The sequence below is a fragment of the Octopus sinensis genome, linkage group LG4 (assembly GCF_006345805.1).
Source record: "Octopus sinensis linkage group LG4, ASM634580v1, whole genome shotgun sequence".
NCBI classification, from domain to species: domain Eukaryota; kingdom Metazoa; phylum Mollusca; class Cephalopoda; order Octopoda; family Octopodidae; genus Octopus; species Octopus sinensis.
The window spans coordinates 98,390,891-98,403,893 of record NC_043000.1 but is presented as its reverse complement, the minus strand read 5'-3'; the positions used below and the strand labels follow the sequence as shown (position 1 = coordinate 98,403,893).

Here is a 13,003-nt window from a genome sequence, read left to right as displayed (position 1 = left end):
ACATATTACGCTTTAAACAAAGCTTATGTTCGTAACTCATTACTTTCCATGTTTCTATTCTACAGTGAAGATAACGTGCAAATTGTTTTATAGCAACACCATTGTTGCCGAACGGAGCATAAACATATCTATCCCATCTATTCCACAAGTTCGTCTTACTTCTCTGAACACATCATCTTTATATTCTGAGGTGAATTACAGCTGTGACTCTAACCGGCCAAACGCAGATGTTTACGTAGCAGTCGTACCTTTACATCTTAAGGATATATCATACAGTGTTCAAAAAGCAAGCTATACAGGTAAGACAATTTGTTTGAAATATATTTACTCTCATTCTATTATTTCTTTAAACTTCGTATATTTGTTGACCTTCTATGTAGAAACTACCTACTTCAGTATGAACACTGATATATCTCGACAAAAAGAGGGTTTAACTATGAGTTCGCCATTATCACCGGTAATAGCCAATATATACAAGGAATACTTTGAGAATTTGGCTTTAGGATCAACACCACTAAAACCAACACTATGGCTACGATATGTTGATGACACCTTTATACTCTGGGCCCACCAGGAAGATGTCTAAGTGCTGTTAAATCTTGTGAACTCAATAAAGCCATCCATACTGTTCACAAGGGAAAAGAAAAAAGACAATCAGCTAGCATTCCTGGACATATTAATAACACGCACTAAGTATAGGTTTAGGACATCCGTATACTGCAAGCCGACTTTTACTGGACGATACCTCAACTTCAATTCCCACCATACATACAGTGTAAAGAGAGGGATTGCTCAGGGCCTTAAACATCGTGCAAAGAATATAAGTAGCGATCCTGATACACACCACGAAGAAATGATCAAGCTCATTAACGATCTGTTAAGCAACAACTACCCCAAAAGTATACTATCCACACCAATTATGAAGAAGAGAGAGGATGAGGCCAATAAACTGTCCAAAGTCTGTCTACCCTATGTGAAAGGCCTCTCCGAAAAGATACAAAAGATATGCGGCCCATAAGGCATCAGGACAGTATTCAAGTGTAATACAACACTTCGCAAATATCTCCTTCGATTAAACCCACCAATAGAAGAGAATATGACCAAAGACTGCGTATATTCCATCCTATGCAGCAGTGGTAGGTTATACAAAGGTGAAACATGCCGCCCCCTCAAAATAAGGTTAAAGGAACATCGCAAAACTGTAACACGAGGAGATATTGATAAATCGGGTATACCTGATCATGTATGCAAAAATGGAGACCACCTTCCCCTGTGGGATGAAGTTAAAATAATACACAGAGAACACCATTGGAAAATACGAAAACTAAAAGAAGCAGTACATATGCTAGGACACAACAACCTCTTAAGCAGACCGAGTGCAGATATGAGTAGCATATGGAAACTGGTATTAAGGAAGGATATTAAAATAATAGATTTATAAGCCCTAAAATTCACTCCATAATTACCCATGGCGTAGTGGTTAAGAGCGCGGGCTACTAACCCCAAGATTCCGAGTTCGATTCCAAGCAGTGACCTGAACAACAACAACAACAACAACATTAATAATAATAATAATAATAATAATAATAATAATAACAACATCGAAAGATACCTTAGGAATGAGAATCCAAGTTCGAAGTTTCCCCAAGACACATGAAGAAGGCTGGACGGTATATCAGCCGAAACGTTGTGTTAACAACAAACAAAATGAGGACAAATATCCGTCGAATGTAAATAATGTAAATAATGTACATAATTCATCATCGCTTAAATATAGAACTTTAATATCTGACGTATAGAGATATTCTGACCTATAGAGAATATCTAATCTAAGAGAAAATATTAGAAAGAGAATATTATCACATAACGATATATTCAATACAACCTCTCTTTACTATGACACATGCTAAGTTCAAGCGAACATAAAATTGTATCACCCACTAATCCCCTGACTTTTTTTAAATAGATAAAAGCTAAAGTTTCTTGAGCCTTGTTAATAAAATTCAATTTTATCTTTCATGTTTTATGATCAGTTTACAATAAACTCTAAAGTTATTGAAATTCCTTTAACGTAAAATGGCCGACTCCTACACAAAATCTGCTGAGCGCTTGTGACAAAACTTTGCAGAAGAGGGGATTTCCTTTTTCCTCTCGTCTCTAATAAAACCCACAAGTTCTTGTTAATGAAGTATCGTAAAAGTTGTCAGATCTTATCTGCTCCTGATGCTGCATTATGTCTGCGATCAAGAATTAGCGGTGGCATTTCCTAACTTGAATTAGCTACCACAGAGCAGGCCATTTGTGTAAGCAACACCAGTACTGAGATGAATGATCTGTTACTTTATGAGAGTGTTTCCTTCTATGGGATAGAGTTCAATCTTATTTTGTTCGTCAGCGTTCGAGCGCACTTGAGTATCATCTACGAAGGTGACCTGCGGCAAAGCATTTAAATCTGACCACTGAGCAAATGCTTTTGTTCACTGTAGCCCCCCTCCCCGGCACTGTAGGTGATACTACAACCGGCTGCCCTTTTTGCTCCAGCGTCTACAAAGTATACACAACTATATACGACCATTTTGTTATAGACTGCATTGAAAATTGATCGCCAACATAGATGACAAAAGCGGGGACAGTCCTAATATAGAGTATAGAATTACAGAGAAAAGGGAGGTGGAAATCAGCAATCGTAGACTCATTACTTGCTCATCATTTCTCTGGAAACTATTAACTGGTTTCAAAACTGACGAAGTATACAGTTTTTGAGAAAGGAAAGCCTATTTTTATAGAGAAACGAAAAGGATGTAGGAAGAAATCAAGAGAAACTGCTGATCTGATATATATAGATAATAGAACATTAAATAGGGCACGAGTGAGGAAGAATTTAGCTGTTTGAGGGATTGATGACAGAACGTTTTATGATAATATCCAGCACATCTGATTCTTGGAGTACCTGAGGACACTCGGAGTGAATGAGAAGATAAACAGCTATATGGGGAAAGCAGTGAGTGTAGGAAGTAGAACTGACATGTGCAAATGAATTGCTAGGAAGCGTGAAAATATGCAAGAGCATATGTCAGAGAGACTCATTCTTTCTCTCACTTTCACTCACTCTCTCTTTCACTCTCACCCACTCTCTCTCTCTCTCTCTCTCACCCACTCTCTCTCTCTCTCTCTCTCTCTCTCTCTCTCTCTCTACTGCTACTAATACTACTTATGGTGGTAATCCCTCTGACAAGTGTACTGAGGAAATCCAAGCCTGCCTCTGAGTTTACCAAAACCAAGGTGAAAATAAATCAGGAGATTAGTAGGTGACCTCAAATTGTATGCAGTCCTAGACTCTCAGATCCAAGCAATGAGAATATCCGATTAAGATATTGGTATGCAATTTGAGGGTAAACAAATGCGCAGGACTAATTATGGAGAGAGGTCGGAAAGTAAAGTGTCATGACATACAATTACCACACGACAACGTCATTAGCTCGCTATACAATAATGACGGTACAAATATCCGAGATTGCTACAACAAAGATAGGATAATGGAAGGAGAAATGAGAGAGAAACTTACTAAACTTACTGAACAAGATAAGAATTAAGATGCTGGAAATAAAATTAAATAGAGGAAACATCATTAAAGCTATAAATATATGGACTATGCCAGTATTGAAATACGCTACCCGTTTCTGAAATGGACGAAGATCAAGCTACAGAATTTAGATAGAAGAACTAGAAAGCTTCTAGCAATGCACAATGCATTCAACCTGAAAGCAATACCAACAGACTCTACCTGTCAAGAAAGAATAATTGAAGAGGATTATTAAACGCAGGAGACACTGTTAATACTGTGATACTGGGTCTGAAGAATCATGTTGTGCAGAGTAAAGAAAAATACTATCAGCAGCCAGGAATAGCTAGAAGAAAAACAGAGCGAACAAATGGAAGTAAACGGATCACATGGCTAATTCTTACAACAAACCGTGAATGCTGGAAGTAAAGATCGCTGGCTCTGGTTGACAAAGCGCAACTTGAAACGAGAAACAGAAACGCTAATTATAGCCGCTCAGAATCAAGCCCTTGGAGCAAATCTGATAAAGGCAAAGATCGACAAAACTCAGTCAGATAGCAAATGTGATGAAAAGGAGACGAAAGTATGAATCAGCTTCTGAATGAGTTCAGTGTACTAGCACAAAAGGGGTATAGGCACAGAAATGAGTGTGTAAGGAAAATAATGAAGTGGGATGTTAACCGAGTGCGTAGCCTCAAAGAAAATTGGCATGCACATGAATCAAAGGCCATGATGGAAAATGAGAATTACAAAGTTTTGTGAGGTTTCCCCATAAAGTCTGGTCGCGCTATTTAATCAAGAAGACTAAATATAATCGTAGCGGACAAAATAAATATTGCAAGATCATAGATTGTGTAATTCCCTGCGATACCAAAGTCGATACCAGAGTCGATACCAAAGAAATTTATAAAAAATGAGAAATATCAGGATACAGCCAGAGAGCTGAGGAGACTGTGGAAGACCAATATGACAATTATTCCTCTAGTTATGGGTGCACATTGCAAAACACCCAAACTGTTATCTAAGAGACTGAAAGAGCCTGAAATTGAAACTTACATGGTCGACGTACAGAAAAGTACCATCCTATATCCTGTAAGTAGCTTAAAAACGAGTTATGTGATTCAAAGAGACTTGTCAACAGATTTTATGATAAAATACCTGCTAACTAAATTACTATAAAGTTGCATAATAATAATAATAAGAAGAAGAAGAAGAGTAAGAAGAAGAAGAAGAAGAAGAAGAAGAAGAAGAAGAAGAGAAGAAGAAGAAGAAAAGAAGAAGAAGAAGAAGAAGAAGAAGAAGAAGAAGAAGAAGAAGAAGAAGAAGAAGAAGAAGAAGAAGAAACTTACTATAGCAATTAACAATCAGGTTTATTTGACTTACCTATGCATCTCCAACCAGTGTTTACACATCTGTAATATAAATCTATCTTTAATTATATTCCATAGGACGTTTCACAATTTCGAATGACACGAAGATTTTCTGCTTTGCCACTTATAATGATCAGCGTGGAATCATCCAAGAACACGTGATTTATGCACTCCCAGGTTCGTACGTTTGACATAAATTTATATATTTTAAGAAGCAAAGAATATATCGAAACAAATTTTGAAAATGATGATTGTAATTCTTCTTTGCTATTCATGCACAATATCAATATTTAACATTCTTCTATATTTTCTCACATTTTCAGTAAATGCATCTTTGCTGGACGGAGTGGGCGTAATAATGCACAGTTTCAGCAACATAACGTTTTCCTGCTTCTCAAATCGGACATCGCTCAACAACACATATGAATGGTATTTGAATGGTAACCTCATAACAACAGGGATCTCCAAAAGAACACTTGGCAACAAAATATATGGTTATCTTACTTTAACAAACATAAACCAAACTGCAAGAGGTATGATACATTTTTCTCAGTGAATATGCGTGCGTGTGTGTGACAAGAGACACATTATTCGCTCTTAAACTTTCTTTTTACATTATAGCAGAATTCAAAGCATAAAAAGCATTTTAAGCACTCTGAAATCATCAGAACAATTCATACTACATATGTCCAAAAGCATTGTAGCTCATTCGCAACTGTTGTATTACGAAATCCAAATCACAAGCAGTTCAACAACCGTTCTATACTATCGTAGAAAAAAGACGTCTGCCGATATTTTGCTATCAGTAGTTCAGAATAGGTACTGGAGTGGCTGGTGGGTTTGGATTACGTAATACACTAATTACGAATAAATTGCTGTACGATAGAAACATTTGTTGGATGTATTCAAGTATCATTGTCCATTTAGCCCCAATTAGCAAGGTTTTCTATGCAACTATTTACATACTATTGTTTACAGTTTTATTTGCTTCGATATTCAACATTCCTAAAACAAATTATTTGACAATTATTTACATAACCATGGTATACTTCACACAAAGCTTATATTCATAACTCATTACTTTCCATGTTTCTATTTTACAGTCAACATAACGTGCAAATTGTTTTATAGCAACACCATTGTTGCCGAACGGAGCATAAACATATCTATCCCATCTATTCCACAAGTTCGTCTTACTTCTCTGAACACATCATCTTTATATTCTGAGGTGAATTACAGCTGTGACTCTAACCTGGCAAATGCAGATGTTTACGTAGCTGTCGTACCTTTACATCTTAAGGATATATCATACAGTGTTCAAAAAGCAAGGTATACAGGTAAGACTATTTGAAATATATTTCCCTCTCATCCTATCATTCCTTTAAACTTTGTATATTTGTCAAGACAAGACGCTTGACAGGCAGGCAGACTGATATGAATTTTATGAAGCCATGATTACTGGCAGCCATATAGAAATCATTGCGTGGTGCTAGCAAAAGTTAACTCTTCTACAAAGTACTATCCGTATTTGAAAATAAACACTTCATTTATATTGGTTGTTCGACGCATGAGAGATATGTGATATTATCCGTCTTTGCATCGAAGATTAGGTTTTATGAAAACCACAATTATAAATGCAGGCTTATATAGAAATGAAGCGTCAGCCCTACCACAGCTTACCAATGGCCTCGCTCTTTACAAATTCGGAAACTACTAATCCACACATTCAATAATTTCAAATAATTATTATATCAACTAACATATGCTTTTTCAACTTCTTCAATGTTACACTCCACTGAATCACCGCTGTGCACACGACCAACAGATCATCAAACAGGCTGCTTGTGTACATTAACAAGAATTCCATTTACTCACTCAGAGCCTTCAATATTCTGCTGGCAACTATTAGCAAGAGAATATTTGACCAATAGTGATATTCTGACCTATAGAGAATATCTAACCTAAGAGATAATATTAGCAAGGGAATATCATCACATAACGATATATTCAATACAGCCTCTCTTAAGTATAGCACGTGCTAATTTCAATCGAACATAAAGTTGTATCACCCACTAATCCCCTGACTATTTTTAAATAGATAAACTATTGGAAAATCATTTGATTTCACTTACCTTTTAATTAACCATTAAATCTAGTATAGCTAAAGTTTTCTTGAGCCTTGTTAATAAAATTCAATTTTATCTTTCATGTTTTATGATCAGTTTACAATAAACCCTAAAGGTATTGAGATTCCTTTAACGTAAAATGGCCGATTCCTATAAAAAAAAACCCTGCTGAGCGCTTGTGACGAAACTTTGCAGAAGAGGGGATCAAAATTTCCCTCTCGTCTCTAATAAAACCTACAAGTTTTTGTTAATAATATATCGCAAAAGTTGTCACATCTTATTCGCTCCTCCTGCTTCATTACGTCCGAATCGGCGGTGGCATTATCTAACTTGATATAGCTACTACAGAGCAGGCCGCTTGTGTAAACTACAGCAGCACTGAGATGAATGATCTGTTACTCGATGAGAGTTTTTTCTTCTATCGGATAGAGTTCTATCGTATTTTGTTAATAAGGTATCGCAAAAGTTGTCAGATTTATCCGCTCCTACTGCTTCTATATGTCTGAATCGGCGATGGCATTACCTAACTTGATATAGCTACCAGAGAACAGGCCATTTGTGTAAGCAACAGCAGCACTGAGATGAATGATCTGTTACTCGATGAGACCTTTTACTTCTATCGGATAGAGTTCTATCGTATTTTGTTCGTCAGCGTCCGAGCGCGCTTGTGTATCGCCTATGAAAGTGACCTGCAATAAGGCATTTCAATCTGACCACTGAGCAAATTCTTTTGCCGGCTAATTAAATTACCAAGCAGTTGGATAATAACAATAATAATAATATAATAATAATAATAATAATAATAATAATAATAATAATAATAATAATAATAATAATAATAATAATAATCGAAGAAGAAGAAGAAGAAAAAGAAACTTACTATAGCAATAATAATAATAATAATAATAATAATAATAATAATAATAATATAATAATAATAATAATAATAAAAAGGAGGAGTAGCAGGAGGAAGGGAAGAAGAAGAAGAAAGAAGAAGAAGAAGAAGAAGAAGAAGAAGAAGAAGAAGAAGAAGAAGAAGAAGAAGATACTTACTATAGCAATTAACAATCAGGTTTATTAAATTTAATCATGCATCTCCAACTAGTGTTTACACATCTGTAACATAAATCTATCTTTAATTATATTCCATAGGACGTTTCACAATTTCGAATGACACGAAGATTTTCTGTTTTGCCAATTATAATGGTCAGCGTGGAATCATCCAAGAACACGTGATTCATGCACTCCCAGGTTCGTACGTTTGACATAAATTTATATATTTTAAGAAGCAAAGAATATATCGAAACAAATTTTTTAAAATGATGATTGTAATTCTTCTTTGCTATTCATGCACAATATCAATATTTAACATTCTTCTATATTTTCTCACATTTTCAGTAAAAGCACCTTTGCTGGACGGAGTGGGTGTAATAATGCACAGTTTCAGCAACATAACGTTTTCCTGCTTCTCAAATCGGACATCACTTAACAACACATATGAATGGTATTTGAACGGTAACCTCATAACAACAGGGATCTCCAAAAGAACACTTGGCAACAAAATATATGGTTATCTTACTTTAACAAACATAAACCAAAATGCAAGAGGTATGATACATTTTTCTCAGTGAATATGCGTGCGTGTGTGTGACAAGAGACACATTATTCGCTCTTAAACTTTCTTTTTACATTATAGCAGAATTATTTCTAGTTAGCTTTATACTTTTCCATACATTATCAATAGACCTAACTCTTCTTTCGGTAATGACTTTACGAAGATAACCAGAACGCGATCCATATAAAAATCAAGAATGAGCGTTATGCCATTATGCTCATTGTAATAGGAGTAAATATGTCATTGATTATTTACGCATGCGATCAGGATAATCATAGCCTACTTACTGATGTTGCCATCTACGAGCAACAACAATATGCATATGTCAACCATATTACACTTGTTCAGCAAAGGATACCCTTATCCATAATTGTTTAGGTTATTTGAGAATTGCTATATTCAGGGTGCGTAAGGTATTTGGGGGCATACCTTTTTCGGATTCATTGCTGCCGAAAATAATAATGGCAGACCCTAAGCTTACTCAAGAAATGAATAGGCATGCTGTTATTGAAGTTATAAAGGTTGGACATTGCGATTTAGAAATATCACGATTTTTAAAATTTGCCAGATCTTTTGTCAAAGTTTGTAAGGAGCTAGAAACTGAAGATGGAAACGTATCACCAGTATCAAAGCATAAAAAGCATTCTAAGCACTCTGAAATCATCAGAACAATTCATACTACAAATGTTCAGAAGCATTGTAACTCATTCGCAACTGTTGTATTACGAAATCCAAATCACAAGCAGTTCAACACCCATTCTATACTATCGTAGAAAAAAGACGTCTGCCGATATTTTGCTATCAGTAGTTCAGAATAGGTACTGGAGTGGCTGGTGGGTTTGGATTGCGTAATACACTAATTACGAATAAATTGCTGTACGATAGAAACATTTGTTGGATGTATTCAAATATCATTGTCCATTTAGCCCCAATTAGCAAGGTTTTCTATACAACTATTTACATACTATTATTTACAGTTTTATTTGCTTCGATATTCAACATTCCTAAAACAAATTATTTGACAATTATTTACATAACCATGGTATGCTTCACACAAAGCTTATATTCATAACTCATTACTTTCCATGTTTCTATTTTACAGTCAACATAACGTGCAAATTGTTTTATAGCAACACCATTGTTGCCGAACGGAGCATAAACATATCTATCCCATCTATTCCACAAGTACGTCTTACTTCTCTGAACACATCATCTTTATATTCTGAGGTGAATTACAGCTGTGATTCTAACCTGGCAAGCGCAGATGTTTACGTAGCTGTCGTACCTTTACATCTTAATAATATATCATACAGTGTTCAAAAAGCAAGGTATACAGGTAAGACTATTTGTTTGAAATTTTGCCTGCTAATTAAATTACCAAGCAGTTGGATAATAATAATAATAATAATAATAATAATAATAATAATAATAATAATAATAATAATAATAATAATAATAATAATAATAATAATAATAATAATAATAATAATAATAATAATAATAATAATAATAATAATAATAATAATAGTAATAATCATTATTATTATTATCATAATTATTATAATTATTATTATTATTATTATTATTATCATTGTTATAAAAATGATGATGATGATGATAATAATAATAAGTTACAACTACAATATCCTTAACTGGACGCTAAATGAACTAACCAAAATAGCCTAGTCCTGGCTAAGAAGGAATATATTCACAGACACGACAGTGTTGGGACATACATACACTGGAAGCTATGCCAACAGTATGGAATAACAACAGAAAAAAGATGGTATAGGCACACACCAGAAAAGGTCACGGAAAACGAGAAAGCAGCCATCCTCTGGGATATGCCAATACACACAGATAGAGAAATTAAGGCCAACAGACCAGATATAGTTGTCAGAGATCATGAAGAAAAAATGCTTTCTAATTGATGTATCAATAACAAGCAGATGACAACGCGTCTCTAAAAAATGGAGAAACTTTCAAAATACAAAGACCTAGAAATAGAGGTAACTAGAATGTGGAATCTAAAAACAGAAACAATTCCTATCATAGTAGGTGCATTAGGCATGATAAAAAAAATATTCAGACAAATACATAACAAAAACACCAGGACTTACAAACATATACAACATACAGAAAATTGCAATACTAGGTACTGCACACATCCTACGCAGAACATTTTCAATACAGGAACCATCAGAGCATCACAACAAATCACAGCACGTACCCAAGGCACATAGAGCTGCGCTCGGTAGTGAAGTGAAAGCACGCTATAAAAATAAAACTATTGAATGAGAATAATAATAATAATAATAATAATAATAATAATAATAATAATAACAACAACAACAACAACAATAATAATAATAATAATAATAATAATAATAATAATTATAATAATAAAAAGAAGGAGGAGTAGCAGGAGGAGGAGTAGCAGGAGGAGGAGGAGAAGAAGAAGAAGAAGAAGAAGAAGAAGAAGAGAAGAGAAGAAGAAGAAGAAGAAGAAGAAGAAGAAGAAGAAGAAGAAGGAGAAGAAGAAGGAGAAGAAGAAGAAACTTACTATAGCAATTAACAATCAGGTTTATTAAATTTAATCATGCATCTCTAACTAGTGTTTACACATCTGTAACATAAATCTATCTTTAATTATATTCCATAGGACGTTTCACAATTTGGAATGACACGAAGATTTTCTGTTTTGCCAATTATGATGGTCAGCGTGGAATCATCCAAGAACACGTGATTCATGCACTCCCAGGTTCGTACGTTTGGCATAAATTTACATTTTTTAAGAAGCAAAAAACATATTGAAACAAATTTTTTAAAAAATGATGTAATTCCTCTTTGCTATTCATGCACAATATCAATATTTAACATTCTTCTATATTTTCTCACATTTTCAGTAAAAGCACCTTTGCTGGACGGAGTGGGTGTAATAATGCACAGTTTCAGCAACATAACGTTTTCCTGCTTCTCAAATCGGACATCGCTCAACAACACATATAAATGGTATTTGAACGGTAACCCCATAACAACAGGGATCTCCAACAGAACACTTGGCAACAAAATATATGGTTATCTTACTTTAACAAACATAAGCCCAAATGCGAGAGGTATGATACATTTTCCTCAGTGAATATGTGTGCGTGTGTGTGAGTGTGTGTGTGTATAAACATCACCAAGAACAGAGAATATCATATACATATACATATTATATATACATATTTATATACACACACACATATATTTATATATATATATATATATATATATATATATTATATATATATATATATAATATATATATATATACGCATGTATATACGCACACATACATCCATATATAAATTGTCGTCTAAATTACACAAAAATCAAAATGACACTGACAACTCATTTTAACAGACATATTTACCAAAATTACTTAAAAACATCTTGAAATACTCAAGTAAATTTATTCAATTAAATCGCCATTGTCTTCCGATTCTCCCCCAACTCTTCTGGCTGTTTCCGTGTTTAAGTTGATGAATGCTACCATAATCCTTGCCTTCAGTTTATCTTTGGTGTTACAAGTTCTGTTTGACTCTCGCTCAACTGCACCTCACACATAATACTCAAGGAGCTGCAGTCTGGAGAGTTAGGTTGCGAGATTTTGGGGTGATGTCTGACAGACATGAATGGGTTCTCCTGCTTGTGTGGCATGGTGCAGAATCCTGTTGTTAGATATATTATACATGTTTTGGGGACACGGCAAGCCAACAGTTGTTCTGTATGTTCACCATCTATTCGTATTGGAGCTTCTGGCGCGAATGCCAAGCAGTACAGCATGTCATTTCCAAATTTCTGGTGAAGTAAATTGCGTCATGGTGCTGCTTTTCCCACAGATGGTGCCCAACTGATCCTATTATACTATGTAGTCGACATAATCACAAACAATGCGCACGCGCGAAATATAAAATATAAAATGGCGACAATTTACCTATTGCATTCTGTATATATATATATATATATATATATATATAATATATATATATATATATATATATATATATATATTTATATATATATATATTAGGCATCACCAAGAATAGAGAATATCACATCTTCATTTGAGGATTCATCATACAACTCCAGCGAGTGTTTCTAATTCGTAAGTATTTTTAGATGTAGTAAAAGTCACAAAATACAAATCGGTCCATATTGAATCGATTATAAAATTCAATATCACTCAAGTTTTTGTGCACCCAATGTTACCAAGGCGATCTATAGCAGCTTATATCCAAATAGAAGTGATGGGATGGTTATAAAATATGAAAGGGTAACTTCTTTG

The 13,003-nt window shown here is 34.5% G+C and overlaps 1 protein-coding gene across 1 annotated transcript in view; it reads left to right on the top strand.

The window, feature by feature from the left end:
* Positions 1 to 13,003, top strand: part of LOC115210917 — a 68,041-nt gene that overhangs the window by 15,133 nt on the left and 39,905 nt on the right. The window contains exons 7-15 of the mRNA XM_029779701.2: positions 66 to 299; positions 5,011 to 5,109; positions 5,256 to 5,465; positions 6,036 to 6,269; positions 8,211 to 8,309; positions 8,457 to 8,666; positions 9,776 to 10,009; positions 11,336 to 11,434; positions 11,580 to 11,789. Coding sequence (XP_029635561.1) covers positions 66 to 299; positions 5,011 to 5,109; positions 5,256 to 5,465; positions 6,036 to 6,269; positions 8,211 to 8,309; positions 8,457 to 8,666; positions 9,776 to 10,009; positions 11,336 to 11,434; positions 11,580 to 11,789 — 1,629 coding nt within the window. The remainder of the gene's footprint in view (positions 1 to 65; positions 300 to 5,010; positions 5,110 to 5,255; positions 5,466 to 6,035; positions 6,270 to 8,210; positions 8,310 to 8,456; positions 8,667 to 9,775; positions 10,010 to 11,335; positions 11,435 to 11,579; positions 11,790 to 13,003) is intronic.